The following is a 26,522-nucleotide window of genomic DNA, read 5'->3' as shown; positions in this document are numbered from 1 at the left end:
CCAAGAGAAAGTTTACAGTGGGAAGAGAATAGGGCTCTGGACAGAGACTTGGGATCCATTCACAGGTAGGGGGCACAATATAGATGGCCATCTAGCAAAGGGGACAGAGAAGGAGTGGTCAGGCAAGCTAGGAAGACCAAAAGAGCAGTGTCAGGCCAAACTAGAAGAGAGACAGGAAGTAGGGGTCAAATGCTACTGAGAAGCCAACAAGTATGAAGATTGAGAAGAGCCTGCCAGATTGGGCAGTTAAGAGATTGGTAGCTTTGAAGAGAGCAGTTTCAGTTGAGTGAAGAGTCAGGAATAAGGAACATGTTGAGTTCCTGGGATATTGGGAGGATAGTGATTTCCTCTAAAGAAATAGGAAATTCCAGAAGAGGGTTGGGTTTTTTGGGAAAGAATTGCTACCCATCTCCATTTGTTCATTTTGTGCTACTTATTCTCAGTGAAAAAGGAAAAAGCGTGTTGGGATGGACTTATTAGCAACTGTGATTCTGTGATCCAGGGGCAGACCACTGCACTAGATAATTCGGTTAGAAGGATTCCGAACTGGGTAGATGACTACATTCAGAAAGTAGCTGTGAGTGAGTTAATGTCAACATGACAGTGAGTACCCAAGGAGTTTGTGCTTGGGCTTGTGCATAAATGTATAGATGGCATACTTACATAATTTGCTTGGTATAGCTAATACAGGGATGACAGTCAGGATCCAAAAGGACTTGCAGTCCAGAGTTTTGGGCTGAATCTATTAAGATGAAATTCTGTAGGGATAAATGTAAAGTCTTACAATTGGGTTAAAAAAACAATTTCTATGATTAGCCATTATTTTGAAAAAGATCTGAAAGTTTTAGTGGACCACAAGCTCAGTACAAGTCAATCTTATGATGTTAGAGCCAAAAAGCTAATAATGCACTGAGAGGCAGAGGTTCCAGGAATCTTCATCTGAGTTACTCATTTCAAGGAGCTGCAGTTTAAAAAGAGCATTGACAAGCCAGAGGAGGGCAACTAGGATGATCAAAGACCTCGAGTCCATGTCTTCTGAGAATGTTTAACCTGGAGAAGAGAAGGCCCAGGGAGGCTTGTGCTTTTTGGTTCCAGAGGGCAGAACTAGGAGTAATAGAGAAATGGTTCAGAGAGATAAATGTAGGCTTGATGTCAGGAAAAGAATCCTAACAATTATAGCTGTCAAAAAGTAGTATAGGATTCCTGAAAGGTGGTGCCTTCCTCTTTATTGGAGGTCTTCATGCAGAGTCTGGGTAACAAACCACTTCTGTCATTTATCTTATAGTGGACTAGATGGCCCCTGAGGGACACCTCCAGCCCCCATATTCTTTGATTTTGTGAAACATATCTAACAATTCCTAGAAAAATATCCCTATCTCTCAGGCTCTTTATCCCTTAGCAGCTTATTGTGGTGGTATCAAGTGCGATTGTGATTGTAGATGGCTAATGAGTAAATGCTATCTATGTCGTATCTTGAAGACACTGTAATTTGGCATTTGATTAGTGTTCAATGATTTAGTATTCCATGAGTATCTGTTGTTAGACTTTTAGTGTGTGGAAAATAATCTACTACAGTCAGCTAATGAAACTGGACCTTTTACCAGCAGTAATGTCAAACTCCAATAAAAATGGAGGCCACTAAATTGCAAATGAGAATCTCTCCCCACAGGTAGGCTACATAGTGATTTCAGAAATCATGTGTGTGTGATACAGCTAATATATAAAAAGAAATATTCTTGCTATGGGACAGTTTATTATGTTATAATATACTAATGTATAGTTATCTATTATTTTATAAGAGCAGCTAGGTGGCACTGTGGATAGAGCATCAGGCTAGGAGTCAGTAAGACCTGAGTTAAAATGTGGCCTCAGACAACTTTATTTGCTAGTTGTGTCACTCTGGCTGAGTCACTGGTTTCCTCAGTTTTCTCATCAGTAAAATTTGGGATAATAATAGCACCTACCTCTCAGGGTAATTAAGAGAATCAAATGAGATGATAATTTTTTTTTTTAAGTAAGGCAATTGGGGTTAAGTGACTTGCCCAGGGTCACGAGATGATAATTTTAAAGTGCCTAGCCAAGTGCTTGGTGTACTGTGAGTTCTATATAAATATTAGCTGTTGTTATTAGACAATTTGTTTTTAATATTTATTGATATTGATATTTATTACATGTATACAAATCAGGTAAGAACTGGTTACAGATAAAAAAAACAATTTTGTTTAAAATCAAATAGGTTCAAACTTATTATAAATTTTGTCACTACAAGAAAATCCAAAATTGATTTAATATTGTTTGCTAGAAACTTGACATCTTTTGCCAGTAATTTTATCACTCAGTTCTCAAAGACTGCATTTTTCTCAAAAGCAGTTTTCAATATGGATAATAAATGTTCATTTGATAGTCTTACCTACAAGAAGTTTTAATATTCTTCAAGGATGAAAATAACAACTCCCTTAGGTGTATACTACCAAATACTTTGCTAAAATTCTTGTAGCAAACATACACGTTTCAACAAAATGTCTTGGCAAGTAAGAATAAAAATCTGGAACACCAACTTCATTATACTTTTCATTTAATGTCGCTATATTGAATGTCAGCAAGTACTATTTGAATGTTACTTTTCATTCTCAACATCAAAAGATAATCAATAGTAAATAGTTGTTCTCACACATTCCAGTCCTTCATATTGCCTTTCAAATTCAAATAGTAATTCCCAAATATGTGAGGCACTTGCTGAAAATACAAGACCCAAATGTCTCCTGATTATTTTTACTTGTAGGAAAATGAGTGAAATAAAAAATTTGTTTCTTTTCCCAGAGACCAGGTTTGAGCTTAAATACTTTAATACAGTCATATATAAACATTATAGCCTAATTTTGACCCTGAAATTTTAAATTCAGCTAATTTAAATGCCCTTTAATACCTACAATGAAAGCCCAAGTCCTGAAAACAGTTATTAAGTTTTTCTGGTGACTCCCCTTTAAGTTCTAAAAACATTTTGATTCAGTGGTGCAGTTGCCAAAATTGCTTCAAATCCTGATGACAGCCAAGCCAAGCCAACTTTTATATGATAAAGTAAACCTTCCTGCTCACTTTCAGTTTCCAAGAGTAATGAAGAAAACTGTCATTGATTTAATCTTTCAGAACCTATAAATTCACTATTTTAAAAAACTTGAGCTCATTGTCCCTTTTCACTCCTTTTGAACACTCCATTTGCTGGTGTATAATGCGGTGAACATGATGAAACTTATTCCTGCTTAACCAGTAATTGAGCTACAAATCCATTTGTCTTGCTGCTGCACCATCACTGCACACATTAGTTTTGATGGTGGAAGATTATACTTTTCTAAAAGTCCACATACTTTCTTAAAGATATCTTTACCTGTGGTAGCATTAAGAGAAGGAATATCAAGGAATTCTTCACTGACAGTAAGATTTTTGTCACAAGATCAAATAAATATGGCTACTTGTGTCAGTCTTCTATACCTGGACCACAATAAAAAAAAGTCAGACAGTTTTCTAATTTTGATTTGTTTTCCGTGATATCAGCAGCAATTTCATTAATTCTTTCTGAAACAATGTTTCATGATAATTTTTTTGGTACAAAGAATTTCAGTAGCTTTCACCATACATTCCTTCACAAAATAACCTTCACTGAAAGACTTTGAATGTTTAATAAGGAGCTCTAAAATAACATAACTAGCGTGAGTAATGAGCCTCACTCTTCCTGTCTTCATGGATTTTTGTAAATACTTTTTGTTTTTGAAGCATACATTTAAAATTTTAAAATTTATTTCTTATTTTACCTAAGCATTGATCATACTCAGAATATTGTATTTCAATGTGGTTTTTAAAATTGTATTCCTTGTGGACACTAATACTATGTCTATCAATTTTTAAAATCTTGTTTTCTACTTCAGAAAAGAAATATCTGGCTCCCAACTTGTCTGAAAAATTCCGTCTTCTTCTTCTTCTTCTTCTTCTTTTTTTTTGTGGTGCTGTGAGGGTTAAGTGACTTGCCCAGGGTCACACAGCTAATAAGTGTCAAGTGTCTGAGGTCGGGTTTGAACTCAGGTCCTCCTGAATCCAGGGCTGGTGCTTTATCTACTGAGCCACCTAGCTACCCCCCATATACTTCTTGTATGGATCTTTTCTTGCTGCTCTTAGAATGTGATATGATTTATATCCTTCCTGTAAAATAAAAAATTAAAATAAGTTTTAAAACAAATAATTTATAATTCTGTATTTCTAATTATAAATAAATTTATAAGTTTCTTACCTTACATAAGTTTCAGTTAAAGACTCTTCATTCTCTTAATCCTTTTTACCTATAGTGAAGATCATTTGAATATGAAAGCAACTGCTGCATATCATTTCCTGCATACTATTTAACTCAGAATGGATTTCATTGGTCCATTGCCAAAAATTATAGATCATCCACATGAACTGTGCATAAAAGAAACTCAGAGTGGAGCTGTGAACTGATCCAGCCATTCTGGAGAGCAATCTGGAATCATGCCCCAAAGGCTATAAAACTGTGCATACATAGCCTTTGACCCAGCAATACCACTAATAGGTCTCTATTCCCAAAGAGATTATAAACAAGGGAAAAAGACCCACATGCACAAAAATATTGATTGCTGCTCTTTTCGTGGTGGTAAAGAATTGAAAATTGAGGGGATGCCCATCAATTGAGGAGTGGGAAAACAAATTGTGGTGTATGAATGTAATGGAATACTATTGTGCTGTAAGAAATAAGCAGATGGATTTCAGAAAAACCTGGAAAGACTTGATGCTGAGTGAAATGAGCAGAACCAAGAGAACATTGTACACAATAACAGCAATATTGTGTGATGATCAACTGTGATAGATTTAGCTCTTCTCAGCAATACCAATGATCCAAGATAATTCCAAAAGACTCATGATGGAAAATGCTCTCTATGTCCAGAAAAAGAACTATGGAGTCAGTGCAGATCAAAGCATACTATTTCCACTTTTGTTGTTGGTTTTTTTTGTTTGTTTCTTCTGGTTTTTGTTTCTGATTCTTCTTTCACAATATCACTAATGTGGAAATACATTTAACATGATTGTAATGTGTAACCTATGTCAGATTGCTTGCTGGCTTCGGGAGGGGGGAGGAAAGGGAGGGTGGGAGAAAACTTTGAAATATATTTGGATGTTTGGAAAATATCTTTATATGTAATTGGAAAAAAAATTAAAAATCAAATTAAATTAAAAACAACAACAACAAAAGGACCAGCAGGTCAGAATTTACATGAGTAGGTGGCCTGAAGCCTCCTCCTCTAGACTGCTGTGAGGAGTGAATTTCAGAATGTGAATGACTGGTGTTCTAAATGGTTGGTGCACAAGAGACAGACAAAGCCTGCTATAGGGAGTGCAGCAGTGGAAGAAGAGGAAGGACTGCCCCTTGTGTATCAGTTTTGGCTCCTCCTTTTCAGAAATAATAGCCTCTTATTTGTTTAGCTCCCATACCAGCTCCACTCCAGCACATTGCTTGTCTCTGACATGACGAAGGCTCCATGCTTCATTACTGCCCAGGAGGATTCTACTTTTCACTAATAGCCCTTTAAATACTAAAAAATCACAAAGTTCTTCGTAATAAACATTTTAATACATTTTCTACCCAAAATAGATTGTAATTTGTAAAAACAGTAGTGCTGCTGTGAACTCCAAGACTAATTTAGAATGTTTAGCCACTTTGCTCATGTGCTTATAAGTTAGATTATGACCACTGCCTTCCATGTGTGGCAAATTTCTGTCCTAATCCGACACATGTGCCATGCTGAACTTCCTTCCTGTTCTTCCGGCTCAGAACTTCCTCCTAGCCAACCACCAAATCATCAGAAAAATTCCCTTCTCACCTCATACTCCCACCTACCACCTCTCTGCCTCCTCCAAAGTTACCAGTAACAACTAGATATTTGAGGAGGGAAAATTACTCCTTTAAGAGCAATAATTGCCACACTAATCAGTGTAACAATTCGAGGACTAGTAAACAGGGTAATGAGTTATTTATTTGTTTTAAAATATAACATCTATACTTTATTGTATATTTTGTTAAATATTTCCAAATTACAGTTTAATCTGGTTCAGGCTGCACTCTTGAGTGTTGTATGGCCGTGTGTTAGGCACCACTGTTCTACAGTGAGGACCTCTCCTTTTAGGGCCTGTGTTTTCAAGGTCAGAGTGAGAAAATCCTAAGAGTGTTCAAAGACAACTTGGGGTACCACTTTATAACCCTGGGTAATCTGACGGTGTGAAGGCAGCTATTTCTACTCATACAATTCATGAAAATAGTGGATTTTTGGAATTTAATAATTGAAACATAATACACAGTCAGATAAACAGTATTTCTGAAACATTTTCCACTAGGGTCAGGGAAACATTCTGTGTGATAGTAACAAAGAAGAGGGTTAAATTTGAGCATAGCTTACCTTTAAAGGCTTTAAAAATCACTGGAGCAGAGAGCTGTGATGTTAGAGATAGGGAACAGTAGTTGAAAATTCACAAAGGTTCGAAGGGAGCTCTAGATGAAAGACTACATGAAACCCATGGTTAGGTACATAATTTGTTTCCCTTGTTTAGGGGGAGGGAACCTTATTTATAAGCTATATTGTATTTTCAGCTTTTTCTTTGATAAATACCGTATTACTAGAAAAGATCAAGAATTAATTTGTGTGTTAGACATATAGCTTATCCATGGTGCTGAGGTTTTTTCATTTTTCTTTTTTTAAATAGTAAACTTGATCAACATCAGCAGAATTCACATTTCCATGTATAAAAGAACAGAATATGAGGATTGTATAAAAAACTGGATCTCTTATCAATAGCTTGTTTTTTTTAAAAGTGTATGTATTCAATTTAACATGGCATTACCAACACTTCCCTGTTTATCTGTGACTTCTGAACTTCTGTTAATTTCTGTGAATTTTTAAAATGTTGATGCACTTTTGATTGCCTCACTCCCTTAAAAACAACACCACCAATAATCCTCTGTTTGCAGCAAATATATCTCTGTCTGGAATGTGTGCCTCATTCTGCAACTTTCTCTCAAGGAATGGGAAACATAATTTGTCATTAGTCTTTTGTAGTCAAGATTGGTCATTGCATTGTTCAGAGGTCTTCAATCTTTAAAAGTTGTTCTTTTGATGGAATAGTTGTTTTTTGGGGGGGGGCAGGGCAATGGGGGTTAAGTGAGTTACCCAGGGTCACACAGCTAGTGTCCAGTATCTGAGGCAGAATTTGAACTCAGGTCCTCCTGAATCCAGGATCTGTGCTTTATCCACTGCACCACCTAGCGGCCCCCAGTGGAATAGTTTTAAGAGAAGACAAGTATACTACTCCCTGAGGGCATTGAAAGAAAAATTGTATAAATTATTAATGAAATTTAAATTGGTTAAACAGATGAATTTTTACTTAAAATCACATGTCCCCTTGGAATAGGCACAGACTAATGGAACTGAACATTTATGATTAAAAAAAAAATCTAGGTGCCTTTACCTCAATGTACATAAATTAGTTACCTTGAAAGGTTGTTGGGTAGAAAGGGAAATAAATAAGGAATGGCAGAGCTTGGGGGAATTGGGGTCCTTTCTGGGAGCTGTTAGCCCTGAGAAGGGAAGGGGGTGAGTACTTCACAGGTGAGGCGTTATTGAAGATAGAAAAAGCTATAAAAATCAAAGGGTTCTACACATACATATTTACTTTACCTATGGGTTCCCCCTGAAAACAAGTCAAGCCAAGGATTATGTGCCAGTTCTCTCTGGACTTTGTCACCTTCCCTCTGCAGAGATTTCTTCTTTTATACCTCCCAGGTATGTCTGTGCCAAAGGTGATGACCAATAAATAGATCCTAGACTGCTTTTACTAACAGTGATTAATTATCTTGCATGCATGGATCATGAGCAAGACTTACAGTCTTTTTAGAAAAAGCTAGTCAGCAGCAAAAAGTAAAACTATTCAATAAATGATTCATTATAAGGTGTCCTCCAATTAAACTTAACTACAAATGTGGCAGTGACATGGAAAGCTGAAGTAGCAAATGGGATTCTATAGAAGGCCATCTCAGTTGAGTTCAAACTGTAGGAGCTGGTAGGCTTTGCAAGCAGTCGAGCCAACAATCGCCAGAGGATGGAGTGAATCTTTGTGGTTTTATGTAAAATATTGTCCTCATTCTTTTCTGTCAGATTACAAGATAGTAATAATAACAACAGCTATCTTTCCCATGGTGCTTATTTGACTGGACTTGGATGACTCTGGAAGAGAGGGTGAGGCCAATGACTTTGTGTACCTTTGACTCATGGAAATCCAATTCATGTGCAAGTCAAGACATCATCCTGTGGTGTCATTGGTCCTCTTAAAAAATGAAGGACAAACAAAACGTATTATGTGTCAGGCACTGTGCTAGCTGTTTTACAATTATTTTCTCATTTGATCCTCACAACAACCCTGAAAGGCAAATGCTATTATTATCCCCATTTTTCTGATGAAGAAACTGAGGCAAAGAGAAGTTAAGTGACTTGTCTAGAGTCACACAGCTAGTAAGTGCCTGAGACCAGAGTTGTATTTAGGTCTTCCTGACTTGAGGCCTTGCACTCTATTCCTTGAGCTACCTAGTTGCCTACATATGTACAAATAAACATATACACATACATATAGATTTATTAGTATTTGGTCCCTTTCTTAATGTTATCCTTAAGGACCATGAATGGAGTCCTTTTATTTTAACAAATGTGTTAAGTTTTGTAATTATCAAATTAAAGTATGAAATCATATAGAACAAACTCAGCCTTTTATATTTGAAAACCTTTTATGAGCTTATTTTCCCCCCATGTAACTAAAACTTAGTGCAGATTTGTTTTTCATTGAATTAAACTAATGAGTAGTAACAAGGTTCTTGGACTTTATATTTGTTCTTTATTTAGTTGCATATGTCTCTTTCAAAAGAATGAAAACTCCCAGAGGTCAGATACTACATTCTATCTCTATCTCCAGTCCTAGCACAAAGACAGTGATTAATAAATGCTTTTTGAATGAACGAACGAATGAATGAATGCTCTGTGTAGAATTAGGTTTGTGATCAGAAGGATCTCTTACCCTTGGGCAATTCAGTGTTAGGGAGTGGGGTAAAGATGTGGGCTGCCATTCCTATATCTCTACTTTTGAAGGATAGTAGAGTAAAAATTTATTGAGAACGAACAAGTGTTAGGAAAGTGCTGTTAATATGCTTTATGATGCAGGGGAAATATATCTCCTACCATCTCCCTTGATTTGACATTGGAGTTCTAGAACTCCCTTCTTTAGTACAGAGTACTCACAAGTCTTAACCTTATCCAAAGCAAAATACACTTAGAATTAATGAGTAATCTCAAACAAGTAGGCACAAATACTCAAGAGGTCACCATTGCTCTCTGGCACTGAATTATGATTATGGTAATAAACATGTAATTAGAGCTTCTTTCAGAGTCCTGTGATTTTTAAGGATCTGTGGTTTCATTGATGTGGTGGCTAATCTCACTGATGTAGGCACCAGCCCCCCCCCCCCCCCCCCCCCAATGATCTTGGAGAGCAGTTGTGGCTAAAAAGTCATTACCCTGAAGTGATGAACCTCTCTAAACTTGGTTTGACCAGCTCTCGCCTTTCTGGCTTGATAGTAATTTTTGACCTTGTGTTCTATTAGCATAACCTTAAAGAAACTATAAGTCACCTCCATTTCATGAGGAGACATTGGAAGAAATTTTTTGTGTTGGTTTCAACATACTTAATCCTTATTCTTGACTTAAGATAGACCTAAAAAGGGTTAGGCTGGCCAGATGGTGCATTAGAGAGAGCTCTGGAGCCAGAGAACCTGCATTCAAATCCTGCCTGTGATGGTTCTTAAGTGATAGGTGATTTAATCACCTTTATAAAATGAAGAAGATGGGCTCTATTGCCTCTTAGGTTCCTTTCAATTCCAGATCTGTTACGTTTTCTACTTCTACTGTAAAAGGAGTTAAGATCAATTTTAACTCTGTCTTTCTTTAGCAGCTAGCTTGTTTTAACAGCCCTCAATGGAAACGAGGCTGCTTTTCTTCTATTTTATTTTGGTCTTGGCTTGAAATCCATAGCCATAGTACAGATTGCGATTTTAATTGGAATTTGTGCGTTTTTTCGTATCACAGTGGGAAGATACTACTTATGATAGAAGGAAAAATAAGAATACGTTTGTAGTGATGATTGTCCAGAGACCAGTGAATTTTTCAGACCTTACAGTATGAGGGTTGTTTGGAGTCATGATGATATGATTAAATTTTTTTTTTCTGCTCCATCTTTTCCAGCCTGCTGATAGCTGCATGTTGACCACAGGTTTTGAATTATAAACATTTTAAATCAGTGGGAGGGCATAGCTCTAGGCGTTTATTAGTGAACTGTTTATTTTAGTAAACAGGCTTATGACAAAGACAACTCAGCTTATATTGAAAAAGTTAGGTGATAAGTTTTACATGTGTCACACTTGTGTGCTATAAGTAATCCATTAAAAATAATCTATGTAATAAAATTTAATGTAACTTCTTCTTAGGGGAAAACCATGACTTCACAGAATATGTGATATTAAACTGTGATAAAACCTCAGGATCAAGGTATAATAGTGGATGGAAGGTCCTTGTGTAGCATGAGTCATCACCAGGCAAGTACCTGTGTGTCTACTTTTTGCAAATCTTGCTGATCTTTAGTCAAAATGCAAAAGCTTCCATTTTTTGCTTAGAATGGTGAAATTTGGCATACTAGATAATAATTCTTTTTAAGGCTAGTAATCAAGAAATGAGTCATGTACCAAGTTTTCCTCTGTCTTGGAAAGCCCTTTCTCTAGTAATGGTGTCTAAACAGCAGGGAAAAGACTGCGCTAAAAAGCAACATATAGATTGCTTACTAACACTAACAGTTATTATAAATGTGTGATCATTGTCAAATGACAGTTGACAAATCATTGGAGCATTTGAATCTTAACTGATGAAACAGCCTTGTGTTTTGTTAAAATATATTGAATCTCATTGAACTTGGCATTAAGTACTTAGATAAACATAGGTTTTAGAACTAGAAGGGACCTTAGAAATCCTCCAGTCCATCTCCTGTATTTTACAGATGAGAAGACTGGAGCTCATCGAGATAAAATGACTTGCTCCACCTCCTACAGGTAGGAGGAAGCAGATTTGGAATTTGACCAGCTTTCTCCAGTTCCTGGTCCAGCCAAGTGCCCGATATGTGCTGGGCACTGAGGATGTACCAGCCCAGCAAATAAATAAATGAAGGACAATTTGAGGATGTGGCATCTTGCTTGACGGTTGAAGGAAACTAAGGATTTTAAGAGGGAGTGCATTACAAGAATGTGACACTGCTTGTGCAGTCACAGAGGTGGAGATGGAATGCAGGGTTCTGGGACAGTTGGTTCAGGCTAATTTTGGTAAATATTAGCAATCCATTGCAAGAGTTCTTTTAATCAGACAGACTTAGGATGACCTGCTTACAAGAAGAAAGTGCTCGGTGAAAAGGTCTGTCCCCATTAAGGAACAAAGGATAGGCAGTATGGAGTGGATAGTAAGTCAGAGTCATCCTCGACTTCTGTGGCAGGAAAACTTGGGTTGTGATCTCTGATACGTGCTGTCAGTGGGACCTAGTGCCCAAAGGCAGCTCTCTAAAACTATAAATGGTAGAGTAGGGGCTGATCTGATCAGTAGAGGTAATCCCTTTCCAGGAGCTCCCTTCAAGATGAAACCAATGGTCTGATCCAAAAGAAAACATTTAAATGTCCTTTTAAAATTTTTCTTGGCCATTCTGCTTTTTAAAAAAAGTTTTTATGAGAATTTTAATCTGTTAATTCACTAAATACAGTTTAACAGCTTAATGTCAAAGGAATAAATTTAAAGATTGAACAGTCTCACTCAGCCTACATTTTTCCACAGAAATTAATTTTAAATCCATGTGGCTAGCTAGGTTGGTTGTCGTCCTTCATTCTTTTTTTTTTTTTTTAAAGTGAGGCAATTGGGGTTAAGTGACTTGCCCAGGGTCACACAGCTAGTAAGTGTTTAGTGTCTGAGGCCGGGTTTGAACTCGGGTAATCCTGACTCCAGGGCTGGTGCTCTATCTGCTGCGCCACCTAGCTGCCCCGTCCTTCATTCTTGAAGAAGACCAAAATGACATCACTATGTTGGAGTCAGGGTACAGTATGCCCGGTACAGTATGTGACTGACCAGACCTACATGAGTTTGGGAGGCTTTACCACAGGTTGGGCACAAATAGTCCACATGAATGTTTGCACATCTCATGTTTCTTTTGAACTACTGCAATTTTGCTTTGCTCATAGAGCACAGTGTCTTCTTTGATTCGGGCATGCCATGCTGGACAGTTCTGTGCCAGTGTCTCCCTCATCACACAGTCGGTTCCAGAATTCTTCAGAGAGACCTTGAGTGTTCTTGTATGTCTTCTGACCTTCATGTGAGTGCTTGCCTTGCCTAGTGAATTCTCCATAAAACAGTCTTTTAGGCCAATGTATGTTTGGCATTTGAATAACGTGGCCAGCAAATTGGAGTCATGCTCTTTGCAGTAGAGTTTGAATGCTTGGCAGTTTAGCTTGAGAAAGCACCTCAGTGTCCAGTGCCTTATCCTGCCAGGGGATCTTCAGAATCTTTGTAAGACAATTCAAATGGAAGGAACTCCGTTTCCTGGCATGGTGCTAGTAGACTGTCCAGGTTTCACAGGCATCCAACAATGAGGTCAGCACAAAGGCTTTGTAGACTTTCAGTTTGATGGGCAGGCTGATACCTCTTCTTTTCCACACTTTCCTTCCTCCCACATTCTGAGCTAGCTCTGGCAGTGGCTATATCAGCTTCATGATATATGTGGACATCCCTGGAAAGTATACTGCTGAGGTAAGTGACCTTATCCACAGAATTTAGAACTTCTCCATTTGCTTGTGTGAGGGCCAAAATTTGATATATGGAGCGTTATTTGGGTGACTCGCCTTAATATTGGGGTCCTGGAAATATGAAGGTTCTCCCTCTGCTCTGAACTGCCCTATTTAGATATTTCTCCCAGGCCAATAAGAAAGGATCCTCTAAGCTTTAGTTCACAAAGGGATCAGATTTTATTACTTGGGAATTAATTAAACAACAAAGGTGAAACTAATAAAAATCAAAGATAAGGAAATAGGAAAACAGAAATACAGATAAATATTCTTAACTCTAAGCTTAACCTATTCACTGCCCAATTAAGCTAGTTCAAAGGAATTTAGGGTTTTCCCGTAATTAACTTACCAAACCTGAAAGTCTACAGTTGCTTGTGCAGCCAGAGCAGCCAACACAACACTGCAAGGGGAGTTGCCAGACAGAGAGTGAAGACATCACCAGTGCAAGGGCCAAGAAGGAAAAGACAGAGTTCTGGAAGACGCCTAGCGTTTGGGAAGCAAGCCTGCCTCCCTTCAGGAGCATTCAATCTCCCCTCCCCCAAAAGGGGAGGTCCTTCAAAAACTGCCTATGGAGAGTTCTCCTTCTGACCTCAGTAGCATACTTAACCTCAGGGTGGGCCAGGTGTGGTGCCTCCTAAATGATTCAGCTAAAACTGCGATATTAACCTTTACCACAAATAATTTTTACCACACTTGTAACCAACTGATGGTTCCACATATGGATGATGTGGTGCTGGCTGGTGGAGCACCTGTGTTTTCTTGGTGTTAATTGTTAGGCCTAAATTAGCACAAGCAGCAGAGAATGGATCCATACTTTGTTGCATCTCAGCCTTAGTGGTTGCATCGAGTGTACAATCAAGAGAATACTAAGCATCTAAAAAACCCCCAAGGAGACAGATACAAAACAAATTAAGGGACCTGCTAGTGGCCAGAGGGCTTAGCCCTTCCAGAATTTTAAGTTCGAATCCAGCTTTCCTGTTTCCAAGGCCAGCCCCTTTTCCACTATACCACCTGCCTTTTTTAATACCATTTGGTAAATTCTTTTTTTTTTTTTTTTTTTTTTGGTGAGGCAATTGGGGTTAAGTGACTTGCCCAGGATCACACAGCTAGTAAGTGTCAAGTGTCTGAGGCTGCATTTGAACTCAGGTCCTCCTGAATCCAAGGCCAGTGCTTTATCCACTGCACCACCTAGCTGCCCCATTTGGTAAATTCTTGATGCTTTGCAAGAACAAATGTAACTTGAATTTTTATACTTGTGTGTGCCTTAGCACAGGTAATTACAGTCACCTTTGTCTTTCATATAATAATATTTGGCTAGAGGAGGAAATTATCTAATGATCTCATGACAATATAATAATATGAAAGAAGTGTCTGGGGATCATAAGTTGGAAATTTTCCTTGCCCCATTTCTTCCTTAATTTATTTCCAAGATGCTTACAAAGGGAGTTGGGGAGAGTAGGTTTTCTATGCTGATAGTATCAATCCTAGATCTTGAAAAATTAAAAAAAACAGCATAAATGAACAGTTGTGGATTATATAGTACATGTAGTCTTTTGTGATTTTTTCTTTCTTTCTTTCTTTCTTTCTTTCTTTCTTTCTTTCTTTCTTTCTTTCTTTAGTGAGGCAGTTGGGGTTAAGTGACTTGCCCAGTGTCACTCAGCTAGTAAGTGTTAAGTGTCTGAGGCCAGATTTGAACGCAGGTACTCCTGACTCCAGGGCCAGCACTCTATCCACTGAGCCACCTAGTTGCCCCTGATTTCGTGTTTCTTAAAAGGAGTATGTGCTTTAATTCAAAGAAGTTTGACATGTTTTGTTACTGATTAATATTTCGTGTCCAGGGTTGTAGTCAATTTGTGTGTTGTTTTGGCTGTACTTTCTTCACTCTGTATCACTTTATACAAATTTTTCCACATTTTATAAAATTTCATCACACATAGTTTCTTATGATATGGTAGTGTTCCATGACATTCATATATTAAAATTTATTTAGTTATTGTCAAATTGTTGGACACATAGTTCTCTCAGCTTTTTGCTGTTTCAGAATTCTACTATGTGTATCTTTATAAAAATGAGTCTTTTCACCCTCACAGTATAAACTTAGGAGTGGGACCACCATGGTATGATCAAGTTTGTAACTTTGCTCATATAATTCCAAATTGCTTTCCTAGACAATTGGACCATTTGACAGATCCACCAACAATACATTGGTTTCCCATATAGATTTGGGAGATTGGAGAGTCATTTTGGCTCTGTGTGGTGGTGGGGAGGGTTCTGGATATAAAAGGATGAAAGGAAGTTTAAGACAACCTTATGTAAGCAGAAGGGATTTTTCCAAGTGATTAGGCAATGTGTTATTTATGAAACCAAACTGTTTCCCACTATTAAAATTATTGGCATATATTAGCTATTATAGCTTCAAAATGGACAGAGGTAGGAGTTTTGATGAGAAAAAAAGTAACTTTTCCAATGGGAAATTATAACTGTAACAGGGATGAGAACTAGGAAGGTCATTTGACTGGTAAATATATCTGTCTGTTACTGTGTAATAACTGTACCGTCTATATCTGTACAGGTTAATAGGAGGTTTTAGAAAAAGGGCTCTGGGCAGCTGAGGAAGCAGTTGCTTCCCTGTAGACAGCTCTGAGAAGTGTGTTTAGCTGATATCTGTCTCTCACTGAAGTGGTCCATTGGAAGGTGGCCACTAGATGGAGGCCTACTGACTGCAATAGTTAGTGACATTGAATATTATCTTAGTTAAATCTGTGATCTCATCACACTTGAGTTTCCTCCATTGCTTTGGATCTCAACCTGTCCGTGCCTTATCAAACTTTGTGATTCTTGGCCATGGTCTTTATTTTTTTTTTTAATCAGAAAAAAAAATTATCATTTGTTTTTATTGCCTTTTCCAGTATTTCCTCCTTTACCCACTGGGGTAGCCCTTCCCTTTAATGAAGAACAAAAATAAAAGAAGGAAGAAAGTAGTATCTATCAGTAAAGCTAATCAGCACATAAGTATATGCTGTGTTCTGCCTCCATGATTCCCTACTTATACCAAGAAGGGAGGGGAGTACATTCTCATATCCATTCTATGGGACTAAACTTTGTAATTATAATTACATTGTATTCAGTTTTGCTTTTTGCAGCTACTGCTGTTCTTTTTTCCATTTATATTATTGTAATCATTGCCCATATTTTCTGGGGTTTGTTTACTTTGAATCAATTCATGAGTCTTCCCATGTCCATGGTGAATTTCATGCAGTTTTATTATCTGTGGAATATTATGTTCTATTTAATTCTTGTTGCATAAAAAGGTTTAGCAATTTTAAAGGACATGAATATGTCCTTTAAATATGTTATGAACATTGCTGTTGTGGTGTATGTGGGTTGTTTATGCTCTTTAATACAGAGTGCTAGAGGCCTTTTTCTAGACTTTTTTTGTATTTCATTGGTATCATTGAGTTACTTGGGCTGTCCATTTTTATCCTTTGTGCTTGACCAACTCATCTGATCATATATTTCCTTGGGATATCATCAAATCCCAAGCATTCCCTGATTATCCTGGGTAAATGAGAATTATATATACCTTTTGCTTTGTCTTTTTTCTGAATTACAGATCCAATCAGTCAACAAGTATTTATTATGCACCTGCTAGGTTTTGGGAATATAAAGACAAGTTATGAGATCTCTGCCCTCAAGGAGCTTACATTCTATCAGGGGAGACGTGTATGTTTATACACACACATACATACGTACACACACACACAACATATATACAAACCTATATACATGTATGTATATGTTATCTTTATTTGTATGAACAAATAATTTTTGGGGGGAGGCATAAGCAACTAAGGGATTAGGAAAGGCATCACGTTAAAAGTTGTGTTTGAAAGAAACTAAGATGTGGAAATAAATGAGGAGAGGATGCATTCCAGGAGTGGGATATAATCTGTGCAGAGGTATAAGGATGATCTCAGAAGATGGATCATCAAATGCGAAGAGCAGCAGCTAGGAGGCGAGGTTAGCTAGATCATACCACGAATGAAGGAGAATGTTGTGTGATGAGGCTGCAAAAGTAGATGGGACCAGGTTGTGAGGGAGGGGCTCACAATGCCAGATGAATATTTAGTTGATTCCAGAAACCCTTAGAGGAATACATATGGCTAGACCTATATTTTTGGAAAATCACTTTGGTAGGTGTGTGGATGATAGATGGGAGAGGACTGAGACTTGAGACAGGGACACCATTCCAGACCAATTACCCACAATAGTGAAAGGTTGTCTGAGCTCTGAGTCTAGCCAGAAGACCTGAATTCCTGTCCTAGCTTTTCTGGTTATCAGTCCTGTGACCTTGGGGACCCTGTGGATCTTCCTTATCTATAAGGCATGTTGCGTGTCTCAAATAAGATGTACTTGGAAGTTCTTTGAAAACTATTGTTATATAATTAGAATTTGGTAGCATGACAGATTTCCCAGAATTGGCCAGAGGGTGATAGAAGAATTAGAATAATCTTTTGGAGTTTGTTCTAATTGAATTTGACTGATAACAAGGAATTCAGTGTGTCCTAGGACCTTGTTGGAATTTGAGACAAGTTATAAGACCTGTGAGGTCAGCTCTGCATGCACGATCCCAATTTTACCTGCACAACTAACAAGTGTCAGGAATTAATCTCAGGTCTCTTGACTCCTAAGTACAGAACCCTTTGCACTTTGTCAAGCAGTATACATGGCTACATAATGGATATTATTGGATTTGGCTAAAATCAATCATTAGGGCCTCTAGGTGGCAAAGTGGATAGAGCATTGGGCCTGGAGTCAGGAAGACTCATCTTTGTGAGTTCACATCTGGCCTCAGACACTTAATAGCTGTGTGACCCTGAGCAAGTCACTTAGCCCTGTTCACCTCTGTTCCTCATCTGTAAAAATTCGCTGGAGAAGAAATGGTAAACCACTCCAGTATCTTTGCCAAGAAAACCCCAAATGGGATCATGGAGAGTTGGACATGACTTAAAGGACTGAATAGCAACAATGGATTTCAGTCATTAGTAATGTCGATCAAATGGAAGCCTGTTCATTCATTTATCTACCAGCTATTTTGTTTCTCTTGTGGTATGTCATAATACTATGCCAGAATTCTCTACCTGACTCCAGGTCGGTCTTAGAGAAGAAAAGAACTGATCTTTAGAATATTCCCTTCCCTTCCCTTCCCTTCCCTTCCCTTCCCTTCCCTTCCCTTCCCGTCCCTTCCCTTCCCTTCCCGTCCCTTCCCGTCCCTTCCCGTCCCTTCCCGTCCCTTCCCGTCCCTTCCCGTCCCTTCCCGTCCCGTCCCGTCCCGTCCCGTCCCGTCCCGTCCCGTCCCGTCCCGTCCCGTCCCGTCCCGTCCCTTCCCGTCCCTTCCCGTCCCGTCCCGTCCCGTCCCGTCCCGTCCCGTCCCGTCCCTTCCCGTCCCTTCCCGTCCCTTCCCGTCCCTTCCCGTCCCTTCCCGTCCCTTCCCGTCCCTTCCCGTCCCTTCCCGTCCCTTCCCGTCCCTTCCCGTCCCTTCCCGTCCCTTCCCGTCCCTTCCCGTCCCTTCCCGTCCCTTCCCGTCCCTTCCCGTCCCTTCCCGTCCCTTCCCGTCCCTTCCCGTCCCTTCCCGTCCCTTCCCGTCCCTTCCCGTCCCTTCCCGTCCCTTCCCGTCCCTTCCCGTCCCTTCCCGTCCCTTCCCGTCCCTTCCCGTCCCTTCCCGTCCCTTCCCGTCCCTTCCCGTCCCTTCCCGTCCCTTCCCGTCCCTTCCCGTCCCTTCCCGTCCCTTCCCGTCCCTTCCCGTCCCTTCCCGTCCCTTCCCGTCCCTTCCCGTCCCTTCCCGTCCCTTCCCGTCCCTTCCCGTCCCTTCCCGTCCCTTCCCGTCCCTTCCCGTCCCTTCCCGTCCCTTCCCGTCCCTTCCCGTCCCTTCCCGTCCCTTCCCGTCCCTTCCCGTCCCTTCCCGTCCCTTCCCGTCCCTTCCCGTCCCTTCCCGTCCCTTCCCGTCCCTTCCCGTCCCTTCCCGTCCCTTCCCGTCCCTTCCCGTCCCGTCCCGTCCCGTCCCGTCCCGTCCCGTCCCGTCCCGTCCCGTCCCGTCCCGTCCCTTCGCGTCGCACAATGAGGGTTAAGTGACTTGCTCAGGGTCATATAGCTAGTAAGTATCAAGTGTCTGAGACTAGATTTGAAATCAGGTTTTCCTGAATCCAGGGCCGGTGCTTTATCCATTGTGCCACCTGGCTGCCCTCCTTTTCTTTTCTAAGTGGGTTTTTAATGACATGACACTCTGAAACCAGTGATTATGAAAAGTGCTATTTTTGAAAAAAAACTGATATTGTTGGTGGGTAGAACCAACAATAATTTCAGATGTTAGAATGATCGAGGGAAGGTTTTAATGCTTAGGTAATCTGTATAAACTTGGATTTGTCTAATACATAGTTTTCCTTTTATTCAGTCAGGTCAGTTCAGTGAAGATATGATCCCGACAGTGGGCTTTAACATGAGGAAAGTAACTAAAGGTAACGTCACAATAAAGGTATGTAAAAATCCAGCTGTGTATTGTTTTTGGATTCTCTGGTCTTTATAATTTAGATTTGAGGGAAGGTGAATTTTTTCCATCCAATCATTAGAAGCCTCCAAATTATAAGTGGGTTATATTTCAAAGGCTTATTATTTAAATCAGTTGCTTATTGGGAAATGTATTTCAAATTACAGTCTTTAAAAAGGTATCTAAGTTGTCAGGCCACAGCTACCTATTGGAGCAGTTGCATTCTCAAACCTAAGGGCCACGTTTATAGTGTTAACATGTGTCCCTGGTCTCTGTGATTTAGAAGAACAGAACACAGCTCTCTTTTACAAGTCAGGAGAATAAGGGCATAATCAGGGGTGGAATGGAGAGTGAGTCTCAGGTGGGGTTGTGGGGTTCTGGAGGTGGTGAGGTTTGCAGAATCTCAGCAGAGAACTTTGCTTCTTGGGAGATCTTTTTTCCTTTGGCTTCAGGTATTACACGTTGACTCCCAAATATGTATCACTTTCCCCTCAGAGTTCTCTTTCCAATAGCTCTTCCACTGACACCATAAACCTCAAACATAAGCACAGAACCGCATGGTCATTTGTAGCTCTTAAAATCTTGTTCTTCTCATGCTGGTTTTCTTTTCCTTCTTTTATTACTGTCACCATCCTCCTCGTTCTGTAACCCAAACTGTTTCCTCATTCTCACCTTTTTTATTCTAACCAATTGTCAAGTTCTTTCTGTTTCTGCTTTTGCAAATATTCTCGTCCCTTCTTTCCATTCCTATGGAATCATCCTAGATCAGGCTTTCATGTCCTTTTTTCCAAGGATAATGTTACAGCTTCTTTACTGGGCTTCTTGCCTCTAGGCTACTCTTCTTCAATCCATTCTCCATACCCCTACCCCAGTCAGCTTCTGAATACATTGCTCTAATCACAACTTTAAAAGTCCCCCCAAACCATCCTCCCCTAAAACACCTTTATTGATGCTCTATTGTCAGAATTAATGTTCTTAATCAGCTAAAATCTTCCACAATCTGGCTCCAGTAGACCTTTCCCAATTTACCTCAAAGCACTCTTTGTTTAAATAGGCTGTGTTTGGATGTTCCTCTCCTCACTTCTCCTGAGGTCTTTTACAGCTCTGGATCAACAATCCTCTGATCTCTTCTCTGCTCTGCTCATGGTCTTCTGTGCCTGGTAGGAACTAGGCCCTGCCCTTCAGAGATTTGCCTCTTGTGGTCTGTTCCTGTGCTGCCTCTTCCATGAAGAAGTGCCTGATCAGATCCTTCTTAGCCAACAGAGATTGCTCTATCTTTAGACTTCCTCCAGTTGTTCTCAGCCTCCTTGTCTCCTTTGTGCTTAATTCCATTTTCATTTTTGTCTTTATAACCTAAGCCTTCTGGCCTTGCACAATTCCTTGTACTCCTGCTTCTCTCAAAGCCCAGAGCTCTGCCACATTTTCCTATTTCATGTGACCTTGCCACCATCCTTCTAATCATCTTGGTCCATAATTTTGTCTGTTGAGCTTTACTGTTATATCTTCTGCAACCCCTTTCAGTTGCCAAGTCTTTTACTACTTGTGCTTAATTTTACCATAGCTTCTGCATTATCTCCTTTCCACTCAAACTTTCCACATCTTTCAAGCACCCCTCCTTGTCAGTGGTACCATTTAATTTGTTGTCTCCTAATTGGAGCCTCTAGTCGCCTTTTCTAATTCATCCTCTACATTGCTGCCAAATCGGGTTTTTTTGTTTTTTGTTTTTGTTTTTTTTGGTGAAGCAGTTGGGGTTAAGCGACTCGCCCAGGGCCACACAGCTAATAAGTGTTAAGTGTCTGAGGTTGGATTTGAACTCAGATCCTCCTGACTCCAGGGCCACCTAGATGCCCCAAAATTGGTATTTTTAAAACATATCTGGCCGTATCAACTCTCTACTCAGAACTCTCCAAGCATTCCCTCTTTGTTCTAGGATAAAATGCAGACTCCTCCATCCAACTTTCAAAGGGTCCAGTTTGATTTCAATTTACTCTGCATTCTTCATTCAATTGAAACTGGCCCACTAGCTCTTCTTACGTCATGCAGCCAATCTCTTTCCTCGGTCCCTTTCTGTACGTCTCCTTCCTCCCCTGTCCTGTACATGCTTCTTCCTTGCTTTTATTCTGTAGAATTCCTAGCTTCCTTCAGGGTACAGCTTAAGTGTTACTCTTCAGAGGAGACCTTCAGTGTGAGTTGACACACTGTCCCTCTTGAAATTGCTTTTTTATTACTTTGTATATACTTGGCATTTACTTGTGTGCATGTTCTGTCCTGCCAAAGAATGTGAGTTCATTAAGAGTGGGGGGTGATTGCATTTTTGTCTTTGTATCTCTGGTGCCCAACACAGTGCCTTGAATGAGGTCAGTACATAATGTATGTAAGCACTTACTAGATGTGTGACCCTGGGCAGTTCAGTTTGCCACTCTTTGCCTCAGTTTCCTTAGCTGTAAAGTGGAGATTATAATAGCACCTAACTCCCAGGGTTGTGAGGACCAAATGAGATAATTTTGTAAAGTGCTTAGCACAGTGCATGGCACAATGCCTTATTTCCTTCCCTTTCCTTGGCATCTTTCTGCCCCCATTTCCTTGTACCTAGTAGGCACTTAATACTTGTTTGAATCGAGTCACTAGGTGTAGGACACACAGAACTCTCTTCTGAGCTCTGTTGTAGTTTGTTTCTTACTTTTGTGATCACATCTTTTAAAATTCAGGGGTCCTCCTACAAATTCTGGTTGGGAAGCTTCCTTATGGGCATGTATGGCTGCTTTATTTGTGAGATTCAAATGTTACTTATTGCTATTCACCTTTTGGGACAGTATGGGATTAGAGTCAAATGCACAAGGGGGAAACCCATCTCTAAGAAGTCTTATGAATTTTTTAAAGTAATAAACATTTTTATTTATAGTTTTGGGTTCCAATTTTTATCCCTCTACCCTTCTTATCCTCCTCCTCCCTGAGGCGGTAAGCAATCAGATAGAAAGTCTTATGAATTTTAACATTTACTGAGCACTATAATACTTTGAAGGGCAGTTGTGTTACATGTAGTCATTGATGGGGAAGAAATTGGCAGGTGACTTTGTGTGAGGTGGCACTTCAGAGAGTGGTGGGACAGCCTTTATAAATTCAGTCTCTAACAAATCAGTACATGTTTTTGTCTGAGATCCAAGGTTCCCACGTGCAGCAGATTGGGTGGAGGTGTCGTCGTACTGCACATGTTCTTTAATAAACCTGAAAGCACTCGTACTGATATCTAAAGCAGTGAAAGGGAGAGTAGATGTTCAGGTATTATGAATGTAATATGAACATGATTTAGTGAGACTTGAATAGTATGTTCTGTTTAATACTCATTTTTTTCAAAGAATTAAGTTCTCAAAAATGATTGAAATTAATCTTTCCTCTGTAGGATCTGTTTGGCCAGTGTTAAATAACTATGAATTCTTTGTGTCCTATGTGGTCAAGAGCCCATTGCAAGTCTTGGATGATAAAACTACTATATCTGATGTTTTACTGTGTTCATATGGTTTGCAAATAAGTGTTTTGTTTTTTTTTTGGTGGGGTGGGATGGAGTTGTCTTTACAAAGGAAGTGGAAAATGCTTCTGAAATTTCTCTCATCTTTCCTCTCTATTACTTGAAATGTTCCTCAAAAACAATTGTCTTGTTTTGGTTTAAAGATCTGGGACATAGGAGGGCAGCCACGATTCCGAAGCATGTGGGAACGATACTGCAGAGGAGTCAATGCAATTGTGTAAGTGGGGTCAGGCCCGGTCGAGAATCTTTCCAGTTTGTTCTCAGAAAAAATTCATAGTAGCCTTGGACTCAGTCAGCAAGCATTTTAGTAAGTACTTATTCTGTGCCCCGGTGCTTACTTGACACTGGAGACACAAAGAATGAAACAATCCCTACTTCTAAGGAGTTTACAAGTTCAGTGGAAAGAGGAATTTTTTCTTTCCTATTTTTTTCTTATCCAAGGTGGGGAGGGGGTGGTCACAAAGTTCAAAGTCTTTTTAAAAATTCATTTTACCTGAATTTTGAAAATTTAAAATAATGCACGACTTTGTATTATATTTACTTGAAAGAAAACTATGGATTAAAAACTTTAAATGACAACTGTGACCTTAACTGCCACTAATTGGGTGCCTATAAGTATCCCTGAAGATGCTAAATCTGACAGGCAAGTAGGTATTGCAGTAGATAAAGTGCCAGGCCTGGAGTAAAAAAGACCCTATCTACTTTAGTTTCCTCAACTGTGAAATGGGGATAATAATAGTGCCTATCTCACAAAGTTGTTGTGAAGAACAAATGAGATAATGTTTGTTAAGTACCTAGCACCGTACTTGGCACATAATAGGTACTATAAAAATGTTAGCTATCACGTTATTAAATTAAATCTTTCTTCAAGATTAGTTTTTTGCCCTGGCTCTTCCCTTCTCTGGGCAGTCCTTGTCTTGTCTATTCCCCCTCTTCACTCTTCCTCCTACCCTGAATATTTTGGTCTGAGGTTGATCTATGGGACCATTTTTAAAGACAATGAGACTTTTAGATGTTATTATTAAAGAATTTTGCTCTCAACTTTTAAAGTTACATGGTGGATGCTGCAGATCGTGAAAAGATCGAAGCTTCTCGGAATGAACTACACAATCTTCTGGACAAACCACAGTTACAAGGCATTCCAGTAAGTCTGAGAAATTTTCTTTTTGATTATAATTAGTATAGTTCACTGGCATTTGAAATGGAGATAGATCTTTAGGAGGGGAGAAGCTGTTACTTAAAATACAGGGTGTGAACATGACGAAATGAGACTGGTTTGTATTTGGCTTAAGGAACCCATATTCATGACTTGTATGGTGTTATATGTTGAAATACTGAAGATAACTCTCATCTTCCATTACACAGAGGGAGGCCTGTAAGACAGTAGGAGAAATGTGACAGGGAGCACTAGGGTGTCCTACACAGCAGTCTTCCATGTCAGCTGTCACACAGGACGCCTTGGGAGAAAGGGGACCGATCTTGCTGTCCGATATGCTGTGGGCTTAAAAAGGCAGATAATCAGGCATGGTAGGATTTTGTCAGTGTTTCCTTCAGCTGAAATTTGTTACATGCCCCCTTTGGGTGCTGCAGAAGACCTTAGAAATGAATGAAGTACTGGGCCTACCCTCCAAGCTTCCAATTTAGATTGTGGTTAACCTGGCCACAAATAAAGGATATGTGAGTGAGAGGCTGTTAGGGCTGTGTCCTCAGAGATAGGCACATAGGAGTTAGTAATGGAACCTAACGTGTTGGTTAGAGGCAAACATAGGTAAGGGCATTTTGGGTGTGAGGTTGAAGAGTCATCTGTGTTGATATTGGGCAGCGCAAAAGCTTGTAAATCTGGTGACTACATAAAGCCCTTGTAGAATAGGGTTGGGTTTGAGGAGCTTTCTGTTTAGGGTTCACTTTAGAAGGTGTGCTGGCAGGAAGGACCTTCCAGGCATGAAGTTCTATGGCCAAAGAGGATTAGGCATGTCTGAGCAGGAGATGTGAACTTAAGGGGGACAAGTAAGTCATTCCGCATAATCAGGTGAATTGGATTTGAGATTCTGGTGGTTTTTCTGACCTCTGATCTTATTATCTTTGCTCTGTCTTCTTTACAAGTAGCTTAAAAGGGTAGCATTAGCCTGAGAAGGGAATCAGTAGAGGATGATTCGCTGTAGTCCAAGGTAGAATTTTTAACGTAAAATAACTAATACCATTGCAAATGACAATGTACTATCAATCAAGCAAGTAGTATTTATTAAGCACTTACTCTGTGCCAGGCACTGTGTTAAGATTAGGGAACAAATAAAGGTAAACAGTACCTGTTCTCCTTCTAAAGGGGAAGAGAACATGTATGTAAATGGGCGCAGAGTAGCTACAGAGTAACTTGAGAGGGGAGGGCACTAGCAGCTTGGGGAGAGAACTGGAAAGGCCTCCAGCTGAAGGTGGGATTCGAGCTGATTCTTGAAGGAATTCAGGGAAAACTTAAGAGGCAGAAAGGAGGAGGGATAAGATTCCAGGCAAGGATGGGGGACATCCAGTGCAAGAGGGATGGATTGGAACGAAGAGAGACTTGAGGCAGGGAGACCAGTGAGTAGCCTATTGTAATTGTCCAGGTGAGACGTGATTGGATGTGTAAGGTAGGTGAGTGAGAGAGAGAGAGAGAAAGAGAGAAATGAGTTGAGAATGACTCCCAAGGTTGTGAACTTGGGTGAATTGAAAGAAGGTCATGCTCTTAACAGAAATGAAGACGTTTTGGAGAAGGGTGGGTTTTGGGGGGAAAATGATGAGTTATGTTTCAGACATGTTGAGTTTGGGATCCCTATTGGATTCCAGTTTGAGATGTTCAATAGGTAATTGGTGATGCGGGATTGGAACTTAGGAAGGAGTTTGGCCTATCTCTGTAGATCTGGGAATCATCTGGATAGAGGCAATTGAACCTCTTAACCCGTGGGAGCATGAGAACATAATGTGACAGATTATTGAGACAAAGGAGAAGTGGATTTGAAACATAACCACAATTAGTACATGTGATATTGATGAAGATCTAGCAAAGTAAATTGATAAGGAGTGGTCAGAGAGATAGGAGTAGGACCCTGAGAGGAGAGGGCATCTTGGAAGAGGAGATGAAAACAGTGTCTGATGCTAAAGTTCAAGAAGGATCAGGAGTGAGAGAGGATATTTGGTTTGGCAACTTGGTAACATTAGACAGAATAGCTTCAGTTGAGTAATGAGATCAAAATCAAGATTTTGGAAGGCTTTCAAGAGAATGAAATGAAAAAAAGGAAAGCATTGAGTGTAGGATGTAGTGAAGTTTTCTCAGGGATGAGGAAGATGTGTGCTTGTAGGTTGAAAGGAAAGAAGTAGATGGAGAGAAATGAAAAACTAGAGAAGGGGTATTATAAAGACAATTTGCTGGAGAAGATGGGATTAGGAATATATGTGGAGGGATTGGACTTGGCAAGGGGAAGGGACACCTTCATCAGAGACAAGTAAAAGAGACA

At 39.7% G+C, this 26,522-nt stretch overlaps 1 protein-coding gene across 1 annotated transcript in view; it reads left to right on the top strand.

The window, feature by feature from the left end:
- Nucleotides 1-26,522, top strand: part of ARL8B (ADP ribosylation factor like GTPase 8B) — a 52,053-nt gene that overhangs the window by 16,480 nt on the left and 9,051 nt on the right. The window contains exons 2-4 of the mRNA XM_043966609.1: nt 19,416-19,496; nt 23,178-23,251; nt 24,085-24,178. Coding sequence (XP_043822544.1) covers nt 19,416-19,496; nt 23,178-23,251; nt 24,085-24,178 — 249 coding nt within the window. The remainder of the gene's footprint in view (nt 1-19,415; nt 19,497-23,177; nt 23,252-24,084; nt 24,179-26,522) is intronic.

This window comes from Dromiciops gliroides, chromosome 1 (assembly GCF_019393635.1).
Source record: "Dromiciops gliroides isolate mDroGli1 chromosome 1, mDroGli1.pri, whole genome shotgun sequence".
NCBI lineage: Eukaryota > Metazoa > Chordata > Mammalia > Microbiotheria > Microbiotheriidae > Dromiciops > Dromiciops gliroides.
The sequence above is the reverse complement of the archived record's forward strand: the minus strand, read 5'-3'. Positions and strand labels throughout refer to the sequence as shown.